Here is a 25,192-nt window from a genome sequence, read left to right as displayed (position 1 = left end):
TTAAACAACTTTTTATATATTTGGATCATTCATTCTCTTTCATTTACACCATGAATGCAATATGTCTTTCCAAATACATGCACATACACATCTCAGATGACATATTATTGGCTGAGTTTTCTCCTTCCCATTCTTGATTCTTGAATGAGGAAACCAAGGGAATGTAAGAAAGGAATATATCTACTCTCTCTACTATTTTTTTTTTTGGCAATTGGGGTTAATTGACTTGCCCAGGGTCACACAGCTAGTAAGTGTCAAGTGTTTGGTCTGAGGTGGGATTTGAACTCAGGTCCTCCTGACCTCACTGTGCCACCTAGCTGCCCCTCTCTCTACTATTCTGTTTAAAGTCTGCTAACATCAATACTGTGCCTCTCCAGCTATTCTTGATTAAAATTTTTGACCCTTATTTAAAATTTTTTGAAAGAGCAGAATATGGTTCTTAGACTCTCCATTTTCTTTTTAAAAGATGAATAATTTAACTTAGTTTTACAGAATTCTTATACCTCTCACTGAGATAATTTTAAAATTGCACAAGAGTTGGGGGCAGTTAGGTGGCGCAGTGGATAGAGGGAGTCTTGGAATTAGGAGGACCTGAGTTCAAATCTGACCTCAGATACTTGATACTGACTAGCTGTGTGACCCTGGGCAAATCACTTAACCCCAACTGCCTCACCACCCAAAAAAAAAAATTGCACAACAGTAGAAATCTTAACATATATGCTTCTTTAAACTTTAACAACATAGATTGCAAATATGATTTAAAAAACAATGCAATATTTAAAGGAAAATTGAATTTTCTTCTTAGTGCTTACGTGTATTTTAATTCTATTCATCATAGAGTTGAAACTATTTGTGTCAATGATTTAAAATATAAATATTCTGTAAAGTAAAATATAATTATTCTAAGATGGATATATTTGCCTTTACAGATTGTTTAGGTTATTAACAAAAACCTCACTTATTAAAATTTCAAAGTACACAAATACCTTGTAAAGACCATACTAGTAAGGTGTGGTATTTGAAAACATGATGGTGGTTTGCAGCAGAGGGCCATGGCAATAATATAAATTTGTTGATTTTCACATTATGTGTAGAAAGGGCTAAACCAGAGGTGGGGAACCTGGAGGCCACATATGGCCCTCTAGGTCCTCAAGTGTGACCCTTTGACTGAATCCAAACTTCACAGAACAAATCCCCTTAATACAGATTTATTCTGTAAAACTTGGACTCAGTCAAAAGGCCACACCTGAGGATCTAGAAGGCCACGTGCGGTCTGGAGGCCATCGGTTTCCTACTTCAGGGTTAAACCGGGGGTTGGAATCCTTCCTAATAGTAATTAGTGTGCCAATTACAAGCACTCTCTTGTGGTCATATTGCAGCAGTGCAAAGAACACAGTTCAAACATTTACAACAGAATGGAATAAGAAACAGTCACATACCTACCACCAGCAGCAAATAAACTGCATTATAAAATTTCCCATGAGCTTTTTCAATTAATTTTACTCAGTCTCTATATCAATAAATAGAAAGGGAAATCACATTGTTGAGCATGCACTAGAATGTGGCTATTTCCCTTTACAAATGAATAATACTATGGGGCAACTAGGTGGTGTAGCGGATAAAGCACCAGCCCTGAAGTCAGGAGGACCTGAGTTCAAATTCATCCTCAGACCAATAACACGTACTAGTTGTGGGACCCAGGGCAAGTCACTTAACCCCAATTGCCTAAAAAAAAAAAAGAATAATACTGGGATGATGGGATTGTAGTCATCATCTGAGATAAAAGTGTGATTCTTTGAACTAAACTTTAGTAATATTAATTGCAAGAGTCAGAGAAGAAGAAAGGGGAGCAAAAAACAAGAATTAATAGAAGGTGAATAGTAATCAGAGCAATACATACATGGATGCTATCTGTCTTCCTTTCAAATGGAACTGGCATGATATAGTTTAGGATTGAAAGCTGGTCAACGGTATCCTCCAGAACTGCAGAAATCCTCAGAACATCCAGAAGAGGGAGTGTATCAATTATTTCCTGGATGACTGGTAATTCTCCAGGTGGGAGTATTGCTTCAGGTTCATCAGGAACATTAACACCAGGAGGAGGAGCTCCTGTCATTGCCAGCACTTGAGGATGCAAAATCTTTGAAGGAATGTATACTGCCCCCTCCTCCTCCTCCTCCTCCTCCTCCCTAATAAGAATCAGAAAAGTACGTGAGTTAGTCTGAGTAATGCTTGAAGTAATATATATGTTGGAAATCTCTTCATTTGTACCAACTTATAGAAACGTTCGAAATTCCCCAAATTTTAGACTTGGTCCAAACTCTAAAGCCCGGCAGGATGAAACTCAAATCTGACCCAAATGAGACCATGTTGGTCACTGATTTGTATGAAGAAGAGAACTAATTTACTGTGAGCTGGAGAACCATCTAAGGCTTTGTTTGCATATCCTAGAGCAACATTTGGGACAATTCTAATGACAACCCTACTTGGAAATGCAAATACCTTAATTTTTTTTTTTTTTGTGAAGCAATGGGGTGAAGTGACTTGCCCAGAGTCACACATCTAGTGCATGTTACGTGTCTGAGGGTGGATTTGAACTCAGGTCCTCCTGACTGTAGGGCAGGTGTTCTATCCACTGTGCCATCTAGATGCCCCTATCTTACTTTTTTTTAATGAATTTTATTTATATCTTTGATATCCTTTCTTCTCCACCACCTTAAAAAGTTATCCTTTATAACAAAAGATTTAAAAAAGATATCAATAAATTTCTTTATTTTTCTTGAAGTTTTTTTTGTCTATGTTTTCTTTTACAAAATGACTAACATGGAAATATGTTTTGCATGACTACCTATATCAAATTGCTTGCCTTCTCAATGAGGGGAGTGAGAAGGGAGAAAATTTGGAATTCAAAGTTTAAAAAAGGAATGTTAAAATTGTTTTTACTTATAATTGGGGGGAAATAAAATACTAAATAATTTAGAAAAAAAGTTTTAAAATCAGTAAAACTAATCAATAAATTGAAAAAAAATTTGACAATATATGCAATGTTCCATACCCATGGACCCTTCCCCCTACCTTTGCAAAAAAGTTAGAAGAAAAAACATCTTACTTTTTAAGACAGATATGTAAGTTCATGGCATTTAAATGTCTTTGTCTTAGTATGGATTTGAGTCAAACTTCAAAAACTTTATGCTGTCCTATCAAATAACAATCTGTTAAGTATACGTATCTGTGGTACAAAAATGCTTATCGATGTCTCATATAAAAGCATCTAAAACATCTATAAGACTTTAAAACTTGGAATTTGAACTTACTTCTTTATCAATGAGATATACTTAGTGTCTTCCATTGGGGCTTCAACACTTCATAAAAATGTAATCACCTGAAATAGGAAAGTAAAATTAGGTTTAGTCTACTAGAGGGATTAAAGAAGTTTAAAATTGTTCTTGCCATCCAGGAAGATATTATGGCATCATCAAAAAGGCTTCAGCTTTCCCCTTGAATTAACATACTGTTTTTCTATTTTCTCCCTGTAATAGTAAGGTGTTATGGGCTGCACAGCACTTATAATTTGTTTCACAGGTTCAGATCTGTACCCACAAAGACATGTTCACACTTTTCCTAGCTTATAAATGATTTAATAATGGTAATAATCATAAACATACATGCACATAAATGTGACTACATATGATTATACAATCTTAGAAGCAAAGACTATTAACAGAAAGACAGAGAGATAAAGAAGAAGAAATACATTCCGAGGAAGCACCAACTCCTGAACATCTGGCTGGGGAGTCCCATATCACAGCTGTCAGGGTCTCGGTTGGGAAAGTCCCTACGGCAGAGCTTCCTCTCCGAGAGAGACTCCCAAAGTCACTTTCCCAAGAAAGACCCTTTTTATCATACACAAAAAAGGCAGGGAGCCAAGGAATAGGTGATTAATCCTAAGGACCTGAGAGTTACGGCCGAAACTGTCCGTCCTCAAGAACAATCTTTGTTATGTCAAAGAATGTCTCGGATCAATACGCAGGAACTGGCCAAGTCCCTGGATGTTTACCTCAAGACTTGTTTTCTAAGGAATAGTTCCCCAAGGTGGGTCTGAGTTGAAACAAATCCCAGAATAATACTTAGGGAAGTTCTTTGTCCCTTGGCTTGGGCTGTGGGTAGGGAAGATCTTATACATTAAACCCTTCACTCCCTTTTCACATTATATAGTGAAATTCCAGAACTGAAAGAATAATGAGAACCGTTTGGCCTACTAAAAATTCAACCTAATAAATAATAAGGCTAAAAGCAAATCAAAATATTAAATAGTTTCTCTTGAAATATTTATTTTATTGGTTAAATGGTTTGTTATGAAGCCACAGTTTGCCTGTGAGATAGGTAGTGAACAGTTTAAGGCTCAGACAAGTAAAGTTATTGCCTGTGGTCCCACAGCTTCAGTGTCACATCTGAGATGCCAAGTTCAAAGCTTTTTCTATCATACCATATTGCCTCATAGAAAATTATAACTGGAAGAAATGTCAGAAATAATCTAGTTTACTCCCTTTAGATGTCCAGGAAGCTTAAATAGGAGGAAATGTGTCTCTTGAAACAAAACCTACTTTTTGAGAAAATGTTTCTGTTCCCTTTGAATAAAAACAAGGTAAGGAGACATAAAATAACTACATAATGTATAAAATATTTAGGAGTTTACTTACTAAGATGCACAAGAACCATATAAATACAACTACAAAACATACTCTACAAAGATAAAGACAGACTAAATAAGTGAGGAGATATTAGTTGTCCATATTTGGAACATATCAATATAATTAAAATGAAAAAACTACCCAAATTAATTTACTTATTCAGTACCACACCAGACATGCACAGCCAAGTTGGTAGAGTGGTAGGAAGCAGTGTGGTCAGGTCTCCTCCACAAAACTCCTTCAAACAGATATAGAAAATGCACCAGACCAAATGAAAAAAAAAATCAGTAAGTCATTTGTCCAGCCCAGTTTGGCATAGGGAGACAGACAGGGAGGACTTGTACCATGAGTGTGCCCCATGCAAGCATTCCAAAACTCTGGAAGAGGCTATGCATCAGGGCAAGGAGAGGTCTCAGATACTAGGAACCACCAGAGCCATACTGGGGCATTAAGACAGGAACAGTTGAGATCTAGCAGTTTTGTCACCCACTACCCACTTCCAGGCTACAGATCCAAGGTGGACTGAGAAGAGGACTTATACTTAAGGGCAGTTCCTAGTTAGGGAGGCTCTGGGCAACATACAAAGCAAGGAGTAAGTTCAAAAGCCAGCAGCAGCAGTATAGACTGCAGGCTGGATCTCATTTACAGCATCTATCCCAGCCTGCAGAATAATAGCCAGAACAGGTATTCCCAGACCAAAGGGGAGCCTACAATTCTGTCAGTCTGAACCAACAGAGCTAAACAAATAAAACATTTTTTAAAAAGTTGCAGAAGAGAACAGAAGGAAACAAATAGGACACCTTTGAAAGTTACACACTGAAATACAATGATCCAAAAATGTCATCCATCCCCAGTATCTGCATACAGATTGAAGCATATTTTTTTACTTTATTTTTCTTGAGTTTTTTTTTCTTGTCTATGTTTTCTTCACAACATGAATATTATGAATATGTTTTGCATGACTACACATGTATAACCTAAATGGAATTGCTTGCCTTCTCAATGGGGGGTGAGGGTGGGGAGGGAGGAAGGGGGTGAATTTGGAACTCAAAGTTTTAAAACGAAATGTTAAAAATTGTTTTTACATGTAACTGGGGAAAAATAAAATACTAAATAAAAGCTTTTTTAAAAAAAGAAAGTTAACGCACTGAATTATTACATTTAAAAAACAAAGTTATTCATAATAGAGATTCCCCTTTCCTAAGGCAATTCTTTTGCTCTCTAAATAAATTCAGGCTAAGAAGAAGCAAATGCTACTAAGTCACAGACAGGGAAAAAAAAAAGGCTTGCCTGGGTCATTATAGCAGGTATTCCCTGAGTTGAAGAATTGGTTTGTGAAACAAAAAGTAATATGATTGATTCTTCTTAGGAGTGGAAAAGTGAAGCAGCCAAGGAACCCAAATCTCTGGCAGATTCAAAGATTCAACTCAAAGGAAAGAGGAAAGAATCATCATCATCATCTTCATCATCAGAGTTAACAGTTATATAGCAATTTTAGGTTTACAAGTTTTCTCAATTGATGGTTAAAGGATTATCTACCACGGTGGAAAGAGAGCAGGATTTGGACCCAGAGGAACTAGGTTCAAAACCTTGTTTTGTTACCACACTTGTCCAAATCATTTCACTTTTTGGGACTTTAGTTTCCTAATCTGTAAAATGAAAAGACTGGGTTCATTCCTGAAAGCAGGTCCTATTCCTGAAAGCAGGTCCTATTCCTGAAAGCAATTTGGGAACTGTAAAAAGAAAATCTTTGTTCTCGCCTTTCTCCTGATGAAAGAGGCAAAAATGAGGTAGAGAAAATTAAAAAGAGTTTATTTAAAGAAAACAGCTAGGCTGAAATGTGTTGGTAGGATGGCCACAAGGGACCAATCCCACAGATTCAACCCTATTGCTTTTAAAGACAACTTTTCATAATAAGAGCAATAGTGAACATCTACAAAAGGGAATGGTCCATTTCACCTCAGCTCCTCCTTCACTGCAGTATTTTAGGGAAATGAGATTAGAGATAAGGAGGGAATGGGGTGCTATGTGCTGGCTAGCTGGTAATAAAGTTAACCCTTCCATGTTTTGACTTTCCCCATCAAGGTTTCTATATATTGCAGGTCAACCTAAGAAATTAACTGAGAATTTTTGGAGAGTTTTGCAGAAGCCATAGAGGATATATGAAGTCCAATAGACAACACAGAAAAAGTTTAGAAACTCAGAAATGCATAAAACATATTATAGTATTGCATAATATCAACCTATTTTATCTCTTAATACCATAATAATTCAGACTTCTCTGACATGAAGGGAGGGCCAAAAATTTTTTCTCCAATTGTCTAGATCGTCCAGCATCCCTAACCCCAAAATGTGGAAGGGATAACTGTTAAAAGACAAGGGAATATGCTAATGTTATCTCAGAGAGGAGTTCACAATCCAGGTAGGTACTGATTTCTAAAAATGGGATCAAAATGCATGCAGTTGCCCTTTCCTATTTTGGGTTGTCACCTATTTTAGCTACCCTATAAAAGGCCTGGCACATACACCTAGGAAAGGGGGAAGGGAAATCATGAGTTCAACTTGGTAGTGGCAAAATTCTACACAGAACTATCACCAAAAATCACTAATCAGTGCATGCTCTATGGCCCAGCATTGCTAGGGTGCCATTAAAGCCATCATGGGGGAAGTACCTGCTATGAAGAAGCCAGCCACTCCTATCATCTGTCACATACAGGGTAGGCAAGCAGCAAGCACTCTGAAGAGAGAGAGAGAGAAAGCAATGCCAAGCAAGTCAAACTACCACCATCATCTTGACCACCATGTACCCTCGGACCTTGATAGAAATAGCTCAGGAATCTAAATCTAAGAGTCTTGGCAAAGCAGCCCAAATCATCTGACCTGCTTCCATCATTGAGGGGAGAAATATTGTGGAGACGGGGCCACCTTCCTCATCACCGCCAGCAACTTCTAACTGCCATCAACAGGCACAAGAACCCTGAGCATGGCAGCACCCCACCCACACCCCCCAAGACCATGAGTCCTAAGCTTCCAGGCTAACTCTCATAACCATCATTGGACCACAAATGCTGCTTCCAATCCAACCCTCTCAGCCATCACTGGAGGGACTCCAGAAGGGAGAAGGGGCCAGTCATCCCCACCAATTGCCACTCACAAGGCAGGCAAGCCCCTCTCACTAAAGCAGCAAGAGACCCTGAGGGGGAAACAGAAGGCAACATGAGCCAGGCAAATCAGACCATGACCACCACAACCTAGACCATCTCTCCTCAGATTCTGATGGAGACAGCTCAGGACATCGAACCCAACAACTCTGGCAATAACAGTGCTCCCAATCTAATGTCCTTGGCCAATCATATTCCATGGGGAAGAAACTCCTTGAGAGGTAGCCCGGCAATTGTTCCAGCAAGTGCTACAACCACAGCAACTGATGACTCAGAAAAGAAAAAATTTTCCACGTCTTTGGAACTGTCAAATGGTTCAGCATCAGAAAATGATACAGCTTTATCAATGGGCATAACATTAAGGAAGATAGTTTATCATCTATTTCATATCCTAAGCATCCTAAGGACCATGAGACCTTCCAATGTGATTTGCAGCTGAAACCTTCCACGTGAATTGTGTGCTCCTTGAGAGCAGACTATCTTGCTTTTCTATTTGTATCCCCAGAGTCTAGCACAGTGTTTCACTTTTAATAACATAACCTTTTAATACATAATAACCTTTTAATACAGGCTTTATCCATTCATTCATTCAAAACTACTGATGGGCAAAAAAAAAAAAGATAAAGTAACGAGGAAAAGGAGCAATAAATATATATTTATAGCAGCTCTTTTTAATGGGGCAAAGAACTGAAAACTCGTGGGGTACCCATGAATTAGGGGATGGTTGAACAAATTATGATAAATAAATGTGATGGAATACTGCTGTGTACTTTTTTGTTGTTCAGTACTGTACAAATCTTCCCCATTTGAAGTTTTCTTGACAGAGATACTGGAGTGGTATGATATTTCTTTCTGCAGCTCATTTTACTTTGCAGATGAAGAAACTGAGGCAAACAGGGTTAAGTGACTTGCCTAGGGTCACACAGGTAGTAAGTGTCTGAGGCTGAATTTGAACTCAGGTCTTCCTGACTCCAGGCCTTGCCCTCTGTCCACTTCACCACTTAGCTGCCCTACTGCTGAACAGCTTCAAAATGTCAAAAGGAACAATTTTAGAGAAACCTGGAAGGATTTGTATGAACTGGTACAATGAAGTGAGCAGAACCAGAACAACAAAGTATAAAACAAAAACATCCATAAAAACAGATTTGAAAGAATTTAATGCTGATAATGCAATAATCTGCCACAGAGAGTGATGGACTGTGGTTACATATTAAAATACATTTTTGGACAACGCTACTGCAGGACTTTGTTTTGTCTATACATATTTGTTACAAGAGTTTTTTCTTTTTTCAGTGAGGGAGGGGAGAGGTCAAGAGAAAATAATATTTTGAATTGGAAAAAATTAAATTATTTTTTAACGGGTGGATGGGCTAAATCAGGGGAAGTACAGGAGAAAAAATTTTTGCTAATTGGAAAAAAAAACCAACTTTTAAAACTGGTCCAGACCAGGAATTCTTCACGTGGGGGAGGTGTCTATGAACTTTTTTTATAAATATTTTTTACACTGTATTTCAATATAATTGATTTCTTTTATAATCCTGAAGTCAGCTAGCATTGGACTTAGAGTGAAGAAGATTCAGAGTTTGAATCCAACCTCAGAGACTTACTAGCTGTGCGGTCCTAAGTAATTCACTTAACCTCCATCTGCCTCAGTTTCTTTAATAGTATAACAGCACCTCCTAAGGTGGTTGTGAGGATCAAATGAGATAATATGTAAGGTGTTTAGTGCCTAGCACATAGTAGGCACCTAATAAATGTTTGTACCCTTCCTCTTGCTTTTGTAATACTATTTTATTTTATGTATTTAAAAACATTATTCTGGGGGAAGGGGTCCATAGGCTTCACCAGACTTCCAAAGGGGTCCACGACACACACAAAATGGTTAAGAACCCCTCCTCTAGATGGTCTCTAGAGACCCCTCCAGCTTTAAATACTATTCTGCAATTTAGCAAAGGTGGAAACTTTCTTCCCGTGGCCCCGAGGGCAATGGAAAGGGCGGGGGTGTGGGGTGAGGGGGTGCTGCCTCTGGAGGCGGCACCCAGTTCCTGAGCAGACAACGAGCGAGCCTAGCAACTCCCCACGGGATCCCGAACCAAAACTTGAGTCCCGGAAAAAGGACAGAAAGCTGTGCTCCCGTGCCCTCCCCGGCAGCTAAAGCCTTCATCCCCACCTCGGTCCAGCGAGCGCCCAAGACAACGAGTAACTTACTGGCCGGCGGTTCCCATAGCAACTGCACGCTTCCGAAGGGGCTTCTTTTGCTTGTCTTTTAGTGGCCTAAAGATATGCCTCCTTTACACGCCAAGCAGTGCACGTCATATAAAGAAAAGTGGCGGGATATCAATGGAACATTCGTGGTTATGTTCCTGGAAGTTATTTGTTTCTTTCTGGAAGGTAGGATTTTGGATTTTGGGGTTTTTTCACAGTGGTTCTTCCGGCTATTTCGGAGAGCACCTGAAGTGGGAGGCGGGGCGGAAGAGTGTATATCCCACAAGGCAGCGCGACAGGTCCCGTACTTCCTTTTTTCTCCATCTTGGAGCCGGGGAGGTGAGTTGTGTTTGTGCTCCTGTCTCAGCTTTGGAGCTAAATAACTTGGAGGGGGTCAGGCCGGCGTCCCAGCCGCTTACGAGTGCTGGCCCGCCGCCGGCCCGGCTTACGATCACGATGGTTCCTGGTGTGGGAGGCCAGGGGATGGCGGAGATACTGGGTGGATGGTGGAAGGCCCGCCGGCCGCCCCGGGAAAGGGCTTCTTCCAGCGGCTCGCGAGCGAGTTCCGGGGCTGTCAGGATAACGTGGTTTTGCAGCGACTCCCGCCTTGGGCTTGACTGCTTGGGCACGATCGGCCGAGACTTCGCTCGCAGCCCGGCTGCTGCGCTTGTTCGAAGTTCAGCCTTTTTTTTCCGGAGGTTTGCTCATTCCCTCACACCTCCCAGCAATTAAGCATTTATTAAGCGCTTATTATGTGCCCAGCGCTGCTAAGCCCTGGGGATGTTAAAAAGGCAAAAAACCCCTGATCTCTAAAAGCTTAACGTTGTCGTGGGAAAAAAATGACATCTATACACATAAGTTAATTGGATTGCAGAACACGTACAAAATAATGTTGGTGGGTGGGAAGTGCAAACAATTAAAATTTAGGAATGGCGCTCTTAGGAATGGGCACTTGAACTGAGCCTTGAATGTAGATAGGGATTGCAAGAAATGTAAGTGAAGGAGAACATTCTAGGCACAAGGAGAGGCCATGATCAGAATGAATGGTCTGTGTGTCAAATAGGCCAATTTGGTCACGCGGTATGGTTTTGGGGAATGGATTAATGCCATTCAGTGCTTTTTTCCCCCCCTTCCTAACTCTGTACAATTTCCTTTATCTATAGCTTTAGTTGCACTCCTCCCTACAACCCTTTGTGGTTTTTCCTTTCATTAGTACTAAGGCTGTTGAAGTGTTTGTGTTGTATGTTTTCTGTATCTGGCAAATTCTCATGTCTTTGTAAGTGTAATTGAAATGTATGTGCAGTGAATACATTATCAGTAGATACCTGGGAGGAGTTGGTAATATCTTTTACCCCACAGAAACAAGGCCAAACAAAATTCAGTCTCTGTTAAGTTAATGATGTGTAGCATCATATTGCAAGCATTTAAACTGAGTCTCTTGGTTTAAGGCCTGCTGGAAACAGGACTTCTAGAACAGCAAAATGTCTGGAAGGTAAGAAAGTATATTTCACTATCTTATTTATTTTCTCTCTTTGATGGTGTTTTCTCCAAGATTTTCTATATTTTTCTAGGCTTCATAAACTTCACAAATGACAATGGTTATCTTTTTGTTCTTACGTCTTAGACTGTGGTCCAAGGCCATTTTTGCTGGCTACAAGCGAGGCCTCCGAAACCAGAGGGAACATACAGCTCTTCTGAAAATTGAAGGAGTCTATGCTCGGGATGAAACTGAATTCTATTTGGGCAAGAGATGTGCTTATGTATACAAAGCTAAAAAGTAAGTGCTTTTTTTTAACTGGCTCAAGAGTAATAGAGAATTTAAATTCAAACTTTTAATTTTAAGGAAGGCAAATTAAGACATTTGTGCCAACGTTTTAAACATATAGTTAGATTCCTGTTAGTATGAATATAAAACAAGAGTATAAATATTGTTGGATCTACAGTGGTATCTCAGGGAGGGATTATGATTAATTGGTCAATAAGCATTCAAGTGCCTTCTAAGTACCAACTGTGGTGCTAAGCACAGGGAATAAAAAGACAGCCCTTGTTTTCAAGGAACTCACAATCTAATGAGGGAAACTGGAAATCGAGTAGGGGGACAGGTTATGAAAAACTCTACCTTTCAAACAGGATTTTTTTCCATTTGATCCTAGAAGTGGTAGGGAGCCACTGGAGTTTATTCAGTAGGGGGATTGACATGGTTAGACCTGCATTTTTGGTGGATCACTGACAGCTGAGTGAAGGATGGAAAGGAATCAGGAGAGTTTTGAGGCAGGGAGGCAAACCAAGAGACTCGACTGCATATGGTGACAAGGGAAGAAAAGGGGGCATGTGTTAAGGTAGAGTCAGCAAGAATTGGCAATGGATTGGATATGGGAGGGGGGTGAGAGAACGAGAAATCTAAGGTGACACCTAATAATATTCAGCAACAGAGATAACTTGAATCCAGGGAGCTGATAAGATCATCAGATGAAATAGGGAGCACCCAGGACTGAGCCCTGTAGGACACCCACTTAGTAGTCATTACCTTATGAAGATCCAGTAAATGAGACTAAAGAATGGTCAGATTAAGAGAACCAAGAGAGAGTAGTAGTACTCTACTACCAGTGTGGTAGAGTAGTATAGGTACTTAATAAATATTTAGTAATTATTTACAGGTCAAGAAGGATGAGTTTTGAGAAAAGGTCATTAGATTTGGTGATTAGGAGATCATTGGTAACTTTGAAGAGATTGGTTTCTGTTGAATGATGAGGTCTGAAGCCATGTCTAAATCTGAAGATTCCTAAATACAGCCCCTTAAATCAATGGGATTATAGTTAGGATGAGGATTATCTCTCTCCCCCCCCCCCCCCCTTTTACATGTAAAAAAATTTTTTTTTTTTTTTTTTTTTTTTTTAGAATTTTGAGTTCCAAATTCTCTCCCTCCCCCCTCCCTGAGACAGTTGGTAAGCAATCTGATACAGGTCATACGTAGGCAATCATGTAAAATGTTTCCACATTTTGTAGAAGAAAACTTGAAGCAGAAAGAAAGTGAAAAATAGTTTGCTTCAATCTGCATTCAAATTCCATCAGTTCTTTGGAGTCAGATAGCATTTTTCATTGTGAGTCCTTTGGAATTGTCTTTGATCATTGTGTTGCTGAGAATACTAAGTCATTTACAGTTGTTCATTGTACAGTGTTACTGTTACTATGTACATCTACTCACTTCACTCTGCATCATTGCTTAGGATGAGTTTAAATTGAATGTGGGAACTAAATTGAGGTTTGGAAATGTTTCCATTGGAATGGTAGCTTTGAGGATAAAGTAATTTTCCTAATGTGATTTGGGATGCTATCTTTATACAAAGATTCCCTTGAAATTCATTGTGCATTATTGTGATTTTATTGGTTAAGATTCTGGGCATTTTTTTCCTCTGTCAGCAACACTGTGACTCCTGGTGGGAAACCAAACAGAACAAGAGTTATCTGGGGAAAAGTTACTCGAGCTCATGGAAATAGTGGAATGGTTCGCGCCAAGTTCAGAAGCAATCTTCCTGCCAAGGCCATTGGACACAGGATCCGAGTGGTGAGTAATTCAAATGAACGAGGTATCCGCAACTAGGAGATGTAGTCAATAAAGTACTGGACCTGGAATCAGAAGACCTGAGTTCAAATCCTAATTCAATTAAGTTGGTGATAGTAAAGATCTAAACTTATCCTTTGAGCTTATCTTATTAAACTAGTGGGTCTGAGTCTTTTGAAAGAACAAAAGCAAGTTTCAAGGCTAGATGTGAACGATATTAGATTGGTTGGTAGAAATAGCCTCTGTATTCTTAGAAGCAATGATGATTTTTTATGTACTTATGTCCTTCTATGAATATTCCCAAAGAAGTCAAATCTTACAGTGTTCAGATGAAATTACAGTAGAGTGTACAACATGCATAGCTGTGTTTGCCTTGTCAAATGCTACTCTATTAGAATAGGCTATGTATTAAGTTGGTCTTGATCTTGACTCTGCCCCAATACTAGAGGCATTATGACTCTAGACAAGTTAGTTAATCTGTGGGCTTCGGTTCCCTCCTTTGTAAAAAGGAGGCGATAGATTTCTTTCCAGCTTTATCAGGTTGTTGATAACTATTAAGAGAGGAGGTAAACTGTGCACCACACATGCTTTTTGTAGGAAATGTTTAAAACCAGCCATTTGCCCCTTCAGTGTGCAGTGACCCACACTTACTGATACATGGGTAAAATGAGATTTTTTAACTTACTGAAGTGGGCTTGGAAAATCACTCAACATTACCAGCATTGTTTTTGCCTTAGTTACATTTGTTTACATGCAGTGTTATTGGGTGTTTTCATGGGGGGGTATCCCTCTGTCCCTCTCAGGAAATAATAGGGTACTTGAAACTCCTTGCTGTAATTTAGAAAAGCATAAAATAAGTTTTGGGCTTGTTAGAGATGTGTTCTTGCTAAGATCTCTTTGTTTCTTTGCGTTGCTTGTCTTTTTTTTCAGTTCTTGCTCATCAAGACCACAAAGTAAATTTTTGTTATTTTATGGCCTTGTTATAAGGCCTTGTTTGCCCATCAAAAAAAAATGATGATTTGTTAGTTCCTGTACCCCTTTGGAAGATAAAATTAACTTGTATATTTATTACTCATCTCTTACCTATTATTTTTTTTCTTCCAGATGCTCTATCCCTCAAGAATCTAGAATATGAAAACTGATTAAATAAAATTACACATTTTTTGCAAATGTTTATTTTGTTTTGGATGCCTTTTTCCTATTTGAGATCTATTTGTTGCTGGTTTTTTAAAAATACATATTTACTGATCTCTTTTGCTTTTACATCACTCATATTTTCTACTTTATTTCTGCCCCACCTCCTGTCAGAGAGCCATCTCTTGTAAGAGTATGAAAAAACTTTATGAAACTAAACATCAGCATAATTTCACAGCATTCAGTTTTGTTGCTATTGTTCTTTCCATTTGTGTTGTACTTGTGTATGTTACTTTCCTGGTTCTGCTTACTTCACTTTGTGTCTTGTCACATAGGCCTTCCTGGGTTTTTCTGAAATAATCCCCTTCATTTCTTACAGCACGATAGTAAGCAAAACTTGAAGATTTTTGCTAAGGTTTGGGTATGGTCCTGCACATCTCAGTACAGCCTTTATGGGGAGGCTGAGACTGGCAGGTATCTTGCGCTCAGGAGTTCTGCTCTGCAGTGACTGTGCCATGCCAGAACCAAGTTCAACATTAGCACAGTCAGCCCCAGGACAGGAGGAGCCACCAGGTTACCTGAGGAATGAACCAGACCCCTTCAGAAACAGGGAAAGTCAAAGCTTCTGTGCCCATCAGTGAGATAGGGCCCTGTACTTCCAGCCTGGGCAAAATTGGAACCCCCTAATCTTTTTTTAAAAGATGATGATAATTGTTAGATTAAATTACAATTTTTCCCAAAATGGTGTTTTTTTTCTACTAAGGAAATACACCGTGTACAAAGATACGTAAATGGAATTTCAGAAGGCAATCTGTTTGACGTTTAAAAACCTTTACATTCTAGCCAAACTGGCCTGCTTGAGGTTTTCCACATATGGCATTCTGTCACTCAATGCCTGAAATGTTCTCACCTTCACTTTGCAGAATCCCTTGCTTCAAGGTTAAGACCCACATGAGGTCTCTCCTGAACTCCCTGGTTGTCAGCACCTTCACCTGGAAATTGCCTTTAGCAGCTATGTAGTCCAACCCATAACTGACAGAAATCTTCATTGTAACACCCAGCAAGTTTCCATCCCATCTTCAACTTCCAACAAGTTAGCCAACGTTTATTTAGCTCCTTCCAGGTACTGGGCACTGTGCCAAGTGATGGAAGATAGGAAAGCAAAATACTGTTCTTGCCCTTGAGCTCAGAATGAGAAAGGACAAACACGTGTAAAAATTTATATGCGCTGGATAAATTGGAATTAACAGGGAAGACACAAGAGGGATTAGGGAGAGCCTTCAGTAGAGGGTGAGATTTTAGATGGGACTTGGAAGCCAGGAAGGCTAGGCCTGGGGGAATGGCCAGTGAAAAAGCAGTAGGGAAATGGGAATGTGGTGGTGTGTGAGGAACAGCAAGGAGGTCACTGTCTCTTGAATGATGGCTGTCAGTGTGGAAGGCAGAAGGTTAAGAAGACTTGGAAAGGGTGGTGGGCAGATTAAAAAGGGCTTTGAATACTAAACAGGGTTTTATATTTGATTCTGGAGGTCATAAGGAATCACTGGAGTTTATTGATTAGGGGAGTGACATGGTTAAACCTGGACTTTAGAAGGAACCTTTTGATAGTTGAATGGAGAAAAGAGTGGAGTAAAAAAAGATTCGTGGCAGGCAGACCAGCTAACAGGCTATAAAGATAACCCATATGTGAAAAGAGATTCTACCACCTCAGAAGGGGTTCTGCTTGGAGAGCATCAAATGGGCAGTTAACCCTTTGCCTGTTAATCTCAGCTAAGCAATGCTTTTCATTCTATAGTAGTTTTGAAACAATTCCACAGAGATTAAAGTCAATTTTAAGGTATCTTTATTTACCTAAACAGACATATTGTGATGTCAGTGTTTGTATACCCTTAGAGTATTGGAACCATCTGGTCAAGCATGACCAAAAAACGTTACTGTTCATTGTTTTAACAAGTTCCCATTTCTTTGGTCACCATCCCGAGTTTCAAGGACTTGAATTTCTTCCTGAGTCTTCTATTACAAAAAAGCTAATTAGGTCATGGATAAGAATTAAACCAGTGCTTTCAGAGGAGGACAGCATCTCCATTGCATTAATTAAACTTGAAAAGGTTTTTCATTCAAGTGAGACCATAGGCCTCAGATCAAGGCCCTGCCATAATATTGCAATTCTAGAAAGAAAAAGGTGCTTCACAAGACATGCTTGTTTACTGGAAGAGGAGCCCATTTCACTTTTGAACAGTACTTAACATAGTGGTTGGCACATAGGAAGCACTGTATAAATATGATTACTATTTATTACAAGGTTGTTCTTGACATCAAAGCTAAAATCTGCCACTTTTCAACTTTTACCCATTGCTTCTAGTTCTGCCCTCTTAAGGCCAAACAGAATAATGCCTCTTCCTTGTGACAACTTGAAATATTTTAACACAGCCACAATGTTTCCTTGCCCTGAGTTCTTTCCTTCAGGTTAAATATCCCAAGGTTGGGCTGTTCTTGAAGCCCTTCAGTGTTCTCCAACTAATATTGATAATATCTTCGACTGTTGGACCCAGAACTGGAAACTATTCAAAGTGTAGTCTGATCAGGACAGAATACAGAGGACCTTATTCCTCATTTTTAGCAGTTAACTTTCTTAATGTAGGCCAAGATTATGTTAGCTTTTTTGTCTGTCACATCACATTACTGCCTTGTTAAATTTGTGTTCATTAAAACTCCTGATTCTTTTAGACAAATTGCTGACTAAACATGCCTACCTTATCCAGTACCTGTAAAACATTTTGAAAAAAAATTCAAGTGAAGACTGTCCTTATTGAATTTCATCTTATTAGGTCCATCCTAATATGCTAGCCTGTTAATCTTTTTTGGATTCTCTCATCCCATGTGTTAGATACTTTTCCCAGCTTTGTGTTACCTTGAGATGTAATAATGATGCCATCTGTACCTCTATACAAGTAGTCTCGGGGACACTCCATTGGAGACTTCTTGTTAAGTTAACTATGAATTAACACAGCTCTTTGAATATAGCCATTCAACCAGTTCCAAGGCCATCTAATGTTGGAGTGTAAGTTTATTGAGGGTAAGGACTTTCATTTTTGTTTTTATATCCCCTGCTAGCATAGTGCCTGATATAAAACAGCAATTACTGAATGAATATCCTCATCTCCTTCCCTTTCACCACACCTATTGGAGCCATGTTAAAAAATATCTGATCTAAGCAATACTTTTCATTTTATAGTAATTTTGAAACAATTCCACAAAGATAAAGACAATTTTAAGGTATATAGCACCTACTATGTGGCAGAGTGGATAGAGAGCTGGTCCTGGAATCAGGAGGAAGATCTGAGTTTGAGACTTCACTTGTTAGCTGTGTGACCCTAGGCAAGTCACTTAACTTCTGTTTGCTTTAATCCACTGGAAAAAGAAATGGCAAACCAATCTGATATCTTTGCCAAGAAAACCCTATAGACAGCATTGGTGCATTGTGGTCCACAGGGTCACAAAGAGTTGGACATGATAGAATAACAACAATGTGCAGGGGCACTTCGCTAAGGTGTGTTACAATATTATCTTATTTGACAACTTTTAGTGGCTTCTTACTACCTTTAGAATCAAATATAAAATCCTGTGTAGTTTTTCAAGGTCTTCAAAATTTGGTCCCAACCTTCCTAACATTAATCCCCTCCACATACTCCATAGAACAGCTATATCACCTACTTGCTGTTAATCACACAGAACACTGTATCTCTTGAATGTATGCTTTTGCACTGGCTATCCCTTAAGCCTGGAAATACACTCCTTCCTCACCTCTGCTTCTTGGAAGACCTGGAGTCTCCTTTGAGGCTCAGCTCAAATTTCCTGGTCCTACCATGTCACCTCCCCCTACCCCTTTCCTAGCCCCACCTTTAATGTGTTGCTTTTCCCCATTAGAATGAAACCAGAGACTATCTTGCTTTTATTTGTATCTTAGTGCTTTATGCCAGTGTGGTCAAACTCAAATAAAAATGGATTCCTGGGGCAACCAGGTGGTGAAGTGGATATCTCACCGATCCTGGATTGAGGATGACCTGAGTTCAAATCCATCTTTAAACACTGCTGAGTGACCCAGGGCAAGTCACTTAATCCTGATTGCCTTAAAAAAAAAAAAAAAAAAGGATTCCTGCAGGCACATGTCTACTTAGAAAACCACAAATTAACATTATCTGCGCTGCGTTTTTATTTATTTTGTTTTAAGCATTTCCCAATTACATTTTAATCTAGTTCTATGTCTTTTCGTCTTTCTATATGTCTGCCTATTTATCCATCTCAAGTTCCTTCTCTGAATGAGGACTTTCCTGCTTCCCCCCCCCCAGCTGCTAGTGTCTTTTCCGTCAAGATTACCTTTTATCTATGTTATATGTATTTTCTACATATCTACATACATGTTTTTAATTTATTTTGAATCATCAACAATCACTTCCATAAGCTTTTGAGTTTTAAATTTTTCTCCTCCTCCTTCCCCACCTCCTCCCCAAGACGGCAAACAATTTGATGTAAGTTATACATATACATTCCTATTAAACATATTTTCACATTAGTGATGCTCTAAGTAACAATTAAAACCAATAGGAGGAACCACCAGAAAGAGGAAACAAAACACAACAAAAGAAAAAAAAATAGCCAATTGTATGCTTCAATCTGCATTCAAACTCCATAGTTCTTTCTTTGGATGTGGATAGCATTTTACATCATGAGGCCTTTGGAGATGTCTTAGATCCTTGTAATGCTGAGAAGGGTTGTTTATCAATATTAGTCATCTCACAATGTGGCTGTTACTGTGTACAACGTTCTCCTGGTTCTGCTCACTTCACTCAGCATCAGTCCATACAAGCCTTTCCAGGTTTTTCTGAAGTCAGCCTGTTAATCATTTCTTACAGCACAGTAGTATTCCATTACATTCATATACCACAACTTGCTCAGCAATTTCCCAATTGATGGGCATCCTCTCAATTTCCAATTCTTTGCCACCACAAAAAGAGCAGCTATAAATATTTATGTACATGTGGGTCCTTGTCCCAATTGTATGATCTCTCTGGAATATAGCCCTAGAAGTGCTATTTCTGGGTCAAAGGGTATGCACATTTTTATAGCCCTTTGGGCTTTTTAATTTTTTTTTTTTTTTTTGGTGAGGCGTTTGGGGTTAAGTGACTTGCCCGAGTTCACACAGCTAGTAAGTATCAAGTGTCAGAGGCTGGATTTGAACTCAGGTCCTCCTGACTAGGCCCCATGTTCTATCCACTCTGCCACCTAGCTGCCCCTACATACATGTTTTGTATCTACCAATATTTGTGCATGTTATGTATATTAAGTTCCTTCAGTGGGGGAGGGACTTTTCCTTTTGTTTTTATATTACCATAGTCTCTAAATAGTTTTTTGATTCAGAGTTTCCCAGCAGTAAGTACTAAAAAGACATCTATTAGCTGCTGGGAAACAATGTACTATAGTCATCTATCATCCCTCAGTACTTTTGCCTCTGAGGGGCTGCTTTCACTCAAATCCTGTCAAAATTCTTTCCTCAAGCATTGTGATTTTCCTTAAGGTGTTTTCTCATGTTTATAATATAAATATACAATATATAATATACATATATAATAAACCTAAATGTATTTTTTCTGCTCCTTTTAGGAAACAAAATTTATCCACATAAAAAGGGCATACTACCTTACAGATGAATAATAGAAATTTTTTAAAAATTAAGTGTAACAAATCAACACATCAATCAAGTCTGACCAATTATGCAAAATTCCATACCTATAGTCCCCCATCTGTGTTAAAAAAGAGAAGTGCAATTTCATAGTTCTTTGGGTCCAAGCTTGATCATTATTACAAAGCATTCAGTTTCAATTTCTGTTTAATAATCATTTATCAAGTGCCTACTAGGTGCTGGGGAGACAAAAAAAAATTAATGAAAGCTAGTCATTGCTTTCAAGGAGCTCACGTTAAATTGGGAAGAAAATGAAATGGAATTTGGGAGTTCTTTCCGAGTGTGCGGACCGCAGCCCATCCATACGGCTGCCCATCTTGTGTTTGTCCATGTTCTCCGCAAAGTCTGGCACATGGGGCGAGGGGGAGGTGGCGAGAGAAATTCCCAATATGCTGCAAGCCTTCCTGGCTTTCTCTCTGCATAGTAAGAGCACCGGTGGAACTCTGTGCTGGTTTGCCTCCAGCCGGTGTCCCTTGCGCTTGACATAAACCCAGCTTTCTTCCTGTCATGCATTTCCTCGATGACACTGTTTCCTCCTATCTTTAATAATGCATTACATCAAGTTCCTCTCCAAAGTCCTCTGAGTGATCTTCAGCTTTCATAGGCAATGTGTCTCATTTCCTGCTGCCACAGAGCACGGATAAACACGTACAAAATAGATTTTTTGGGGAAAAAAAATATTATTTATTCGTACAATTCGAGGAGGAATTCGTACAATACAGTCGGAGGGGGACTAGAGCACTAACACAACCTTCTAGCCTGTGACTCTGAGCCAATCAGAGACCGCCTTCTCCGGGAGGTAGTGACGTCACACGCACACGTAGACGTACGCGGTGCGATAGCGTCTTGTGCTCCATGGTAACGACGCTCGGCAGCACTTAAAGATGGCGGCCGACGGAGGCGGAGGCCCGGGTGGCCGGCGGCCGCGCGGACCTCCGTGGAGTCTGCGGGCTCTGCTCCTCTTCCTGACCGGCCTTCGGCCGAGCATCGCCGCCTCTTCTTCGGTCTCCTTGGGCGGCGGCTCCCACTGCCATCACCGCGTCCCCTCCGCTGATGAGGTAGGGATGCGGGCGCCCGGCCGAGGTGCGGGGAGTGGGCTCGGCATCCAGGCGCCTGGCGGGGTCGGAGCGAGAACCGAGCCGCGGCGCCGGGGCCCGAAGGGGGTTCACTTCCTCTCGGAGGCTCCGGAGGGGTGGGGGCGGTAGTTCACATTCATTTGCGCTTTCAGGTTTGTAAAGCACTTTCCTCCAAACTGCCCAGTGAGAGAGGGAGGGTGCCGGCATCCTTCCGTGGGGCAGCCCCGGGAGAGGACAGGCGTTGGCTCGTTTTGCAGATGAAGAAGCGGAGCGTTTCACTTGCAAAAGAAAGAAAGAAGAAATAATGGAAGAAAGAAAAATTGAATCGAAGGAAGGATGAATGAGAGGAAGGAAGAATGAATGAAAAGAAGGAAGGGAGAATGAATAAATCGAAGAAATGGCGGAAGAATCAAAGAGAATGAAAAGATGGAAAGAAAGAAGAAAAAAGAAAGAAGGGAAGGAAGAAAGAAAAAAACCTGGCTGCATGACATTTTGTCAGTGCCGCAAGTTAAAATAGGATCAGGATTCCAATCGATCGATCAGTCCATCAAATATTAAGCTCCAGTTCTATGCTAGGTGCGGAAGCGATACAAATGCAAAGAATGAAACAATCCCTGTTTGCTTGCAAGGAGGTTACTTTCTAACGGGGGAAGATGAGAAGTTCACAGGTGTCAAAATATGTGCATGAATACAAAGTTAATAATATATCTACAGAGTTAACTTAAGATAATAAATGACGGGTAGGCTGCTAGGTGGTGCAGCGGATAGAGCTCTCGACCTGGAGTCATGTGGCATTTGAGTGCAAATCCGGACTTGGACGCGTACTAGCTGTGACCCTCTTGCTATCACTTCACCCTTGCTCGTCTCGGTTTCCTCATCTGTAAAACCCAGATAACAACAGCACCTACCTCCTTAGGGTTGTTGTGAGGATAAAAAGATAACCTTTGAAGAGTTTGAAAGGGAGGAAGTTAGCTTTTGGGGGTCGGGGGACTGAATCAGGAAATGCTTCTTGGGGAAGATGATGCCTGAGCATCTTGAAGGAAAAAGCTGATGATGTTAGGATGGCGTGCACTCCAGGTGTGGGGAATTGAATTGCTAACTAATTTATGAAATTATCAAATGGGGGCAGACCACTCTTACTCTCCAGGAAAGACCAGAATGGCAGGCGGAAGTGAGCCGCAATCACGCTTTAATAAAGGACAGAGGGCGTAGGGGCAAAGGGCACAGAAAATACAGAAACAAATGGGTGCAACGGGAGAGGAGTTAGAGGCAGATTGCTGGGGTGGTGGAGGCAGGTTGTGTGCCTAAGAGTATGGTTATCAGGAAAGTCACTTAAGTAACCAGAGATTGGATTAGTGTTGGGTGCACTGGAGGAGCATGGAGATGAAAGAGTGCTGGGGGTGAAGGTGGGGACAAGAGAGCAGGATTTTGAGGTCTCATAGAGGGTTTGATGGGGGACAGACTAACTCATATCCTTGCAACCTTGGGGTAAGTTCACTAACATATCCAAGTCATCTCAAAGTTGTCGGTAAAACCATAAAGTTATATCCATCTTATCTCTAAGTCTTCAGGTACGTTTGGTGTTCTGCTTGTATGACTGCAGATGTTTGGAACTTCTCTGAGATTTACAAATCATAGGACCAAAAGGCCCTAACCACCAGGCTTAGAAACTTCCCCTGTTTTAGCACATACTTTTAGGATGTGGCATTTGGTTAATACGATACAGTTTGCAAATGTGACAGCTAGGTTCCCCTTTGCAATCTTACTTCCTGCTATTTATACTGGTTACCTATACGTTTACTTACTTTCCTGACTAGACATCGGTGGGGTGCAGGAAGAGGTTGATCAAGAGGACCAGAACAAGATACAATTGTAACCCAGGGGTGGGGAATAGAGAGGCCGTTTAGCAGGATCTCTTCCTCTCTCGAGTACAAGGTTGCAGTCTGCCAGGGAACATTAAAGTGGCTACTATGTGCCAACCTTTGTAGTAGTTGCTGAAGAAACAAAGACAAAACATTCCTAACACATAGTAGGTGCTTACTAAATGTTTATTGAGGGGCGGGTAGGTGGCATGGTAAATACAGCACCATCCCTGGAGTCAGGAGGACCTGAGTTCAAATCCGGCCTCAGACACAAAACACTCACTAGCTGTGTGACCCTGGGCAAGTTGCTTAATCCCATTGCCTAGCCAAAAAAAAGTAGTTTATTGATTGAATGAGGGAGTTAGTATGTACATACAAAATACAGAATGTATATAAAATACCAGGCAGTTTGGAGAGGAAGGAAGACATTTTGGGGGCATATATCTATAGCTATAGATATAGCTGTATCTATATATATGTATAGCTATAACTATAGCTATATCTATATATCTGTGGCTGAGTCTTGAAGATTAAGAGATTTTAGAAGCAGAAGTGAAGGAGTACACTCCAGGCATCAGGGGACAGTCAGTGCACAGGCTTGGAGTGAGAACATAGCAAGATGACCAGTCTGGCTGGACTGACCATAGAGTGGGATAAAGGAGTAGTGAGTGTACAATAAGACTGGAAAGGTAGAATGAGCCTAGATTTTGAAGGGCTTTAAATGCAGACAGGAGTTTGTATTCCATCCTAGATGCTATAGACAGCTATAGGACTTTATTGAATAGAAGAGTAACAAGGTAAGACCTGTGCATTGGGAAAATCACTTTGGCAACTGTATGGAGGACGAATTATAGTAGGGACACATTTGTGGCAGGGAAACCGATTAGGCCATTGCAGTAGTCAAAGTGAGAGGTGATGAGAACCAGCATCAGAGTGGTGGCAGTATCAGAGGGAAGAAGAGGTATACAAGAGATATTATAGAGGTAGTCTTTTTTTTTTCATTTTTCTTTCTCTTTTTTTTTTTTTTTTTTGGTTGGGTAATTGGGGTTAAGTGACTTGCCCGGGGTCACACAGCTAGTAAGTGTCAAGTGTCTGAGGCCGAATTTGAACTTGGGGCCACCTGACTCCAGGGCTGGTCCTCTGTCTACTGCACCACCTAGCTGCCCCACAAAGATAGTCTTCATAGGACTTGTCTACATATTAGATATGAGGAGTGAGAAAGAGAGAGAAGACCTGAGGATGACATTTTGGTTTTGTTGACCTTGGGTGACTAGGAGGATGTGTCGTTGTCCCCCCCCAAGTAATAAGACAGTTGTTGTTTGTCCTTGCTGTTTGAAGAAGATCATGACATCAGGAAAGTGATGCCATGACTTGAAAGTGAATTGAATTGAATTGAATTTAAGGGCTTCACTCTCTCCTCCAGAGCCATCTGGGTCCAGTGGCAATATATAGATTAGGATGACTGGAGATGGCTCCTGATACAGTGGGAGACCTTGGCCTTTTTAAGCTAAAGTCTTTTGAGTTTTCACTTTGACCGAGGCAACGGCCATTCTGTAATTAAGGTTAGGTAAGAAGTGATCCAAAGAATGGCCCCTTTTGCCTAATTAAAAATAAAAACAAAAAATCAGTCTGGGAGGGGAAGACTCTCAGGGTTTCTGGCCAAAACAGAAACAATTAAATTACATTCGGAAAGTAAGGGAGAGGAAAGGGCTGGAGGGGAAAGATAATAAGTTTGTTTTATTTCATTCCAATCCTGAAGCTGAA

General features: G+C 40.3%; 3 protein-coding genes across 5 annotated transcripts in view; 2 read left to right on the top strand and 1 right to left on the bottom strand.

Moving 5' to 3' along the window:
• The window catches only part of IQCG (IQ motif containing G), a 75,355-nt gene extending 65,047 nt beyond the window's left edge, over positions 1–10,308 (bottom strand). Inside the window, exons 1-4 of one of the 3 annotated variants that reach the window (XM_027845251.1) lie at positions 10,061–10,306; positions 7,364–7,428; positions 3,315–3,382; positions 1,901–2,189 (exon numbers count right to left, since the gene is read on the bottom strand). In XM_027845251.1, the coding sequence (XP_027701052.1) occupies positions 1,901–2,189; positions 3,315–3,349 (324 nt within the window). In that variant the 5' untranslated portion in view covers positions 3,350–3,382; positions 7,364–7,428; positions 10,061–10,306. Of the gene's footprint in view, positions 1–1,900; positions 2,190–3,314; positions 3,383–7,363; positions 7,429–10,060 lie in introns of all 3 variants that reach the window. The other 2 variants (XM_027845252.1, XM_027845250.1) reach the window with 2 other exon arrangements.
• Positions 10,309–10,357: 49 nt separating this feature from the next.
• On the top strand, positions 10,358–14,793 carry RPL35A (ribosomal protein L35a). Its single transcript, XM_027845253.1, has 5 exons — positions 10,358–10,396; positions 11,506–11,549; positions 11,682–11,834; positions 13,478–13,622; positions 14,724–14,793. The coding sequence occupies exons 2-5, from the start codon at positions 11,539–11,541 to the stop codon at positions 14,745–14,747; spliced, it is 333 nt and encodes a 110-aa protein (XP_027701054.1). The 5' UTR covers positions 10,358–10,396; positions 11,506–11,538; the 3' UTR covers positions 14,748–14,793.
• A 6,581-nt stretch (positions 14,794–21,374) lies between these two features.
• Positions 21,375–25,192, top strand: part of LMLN (leishmanolysin like peptidase) — a 59,673-nt gene continuing 55,855 nt past the window's right edge. Inside the window, exon 1 of the mRNA XM_027845172.1 lies at positions 21,375–21,548. Coding sequence (XP_027700973.1) covers positions 21,375–21,548 — 174 coding nt within the window. The remainder of the gene's footprint in view (positions 21,549–25,192) is intronic.

The sequence above is a fragment of the Vombatus ursinus genome, unplaced genomic scaffold (assembly GCF_900497805.2).
Source record: "Vombatus ursinus unplaced genomic scaffold, bare-nosed wombat genome assembly UNPS02014959.1, whole genome shotgun sequence".
NCBI classification, from domain to species: domain Eukaryota; kingdom Metazoa; phylum Chordata; class Mammalia; order Diprotodontia; family Vombatidae; genus Vombatus; species Vombatus ursinus.
This window is presented reverse-complemented; position numbering and strand designations above follow the sequence as displayed.

Bases quoted from the DNA above. Each gene is read 5' to 3' on its own strand.
- RPL35A (XM_027845253.1), top strand. The intron at 11,835-13,477 runs GTAAGTGCTTTT...TTCCTCTGTCAG, and splicing joins TATGTATACAAAGCTAAAAA to CAACACTGTGACTCCTGGTG. The intron at 13,623-14,723 runs GTGAGTAATTCA...TTTTTCTTCCAG, and splicing joins TTGGACACAGGATCCGAGTG to ATGCTCTATCCCTCAAGAAT.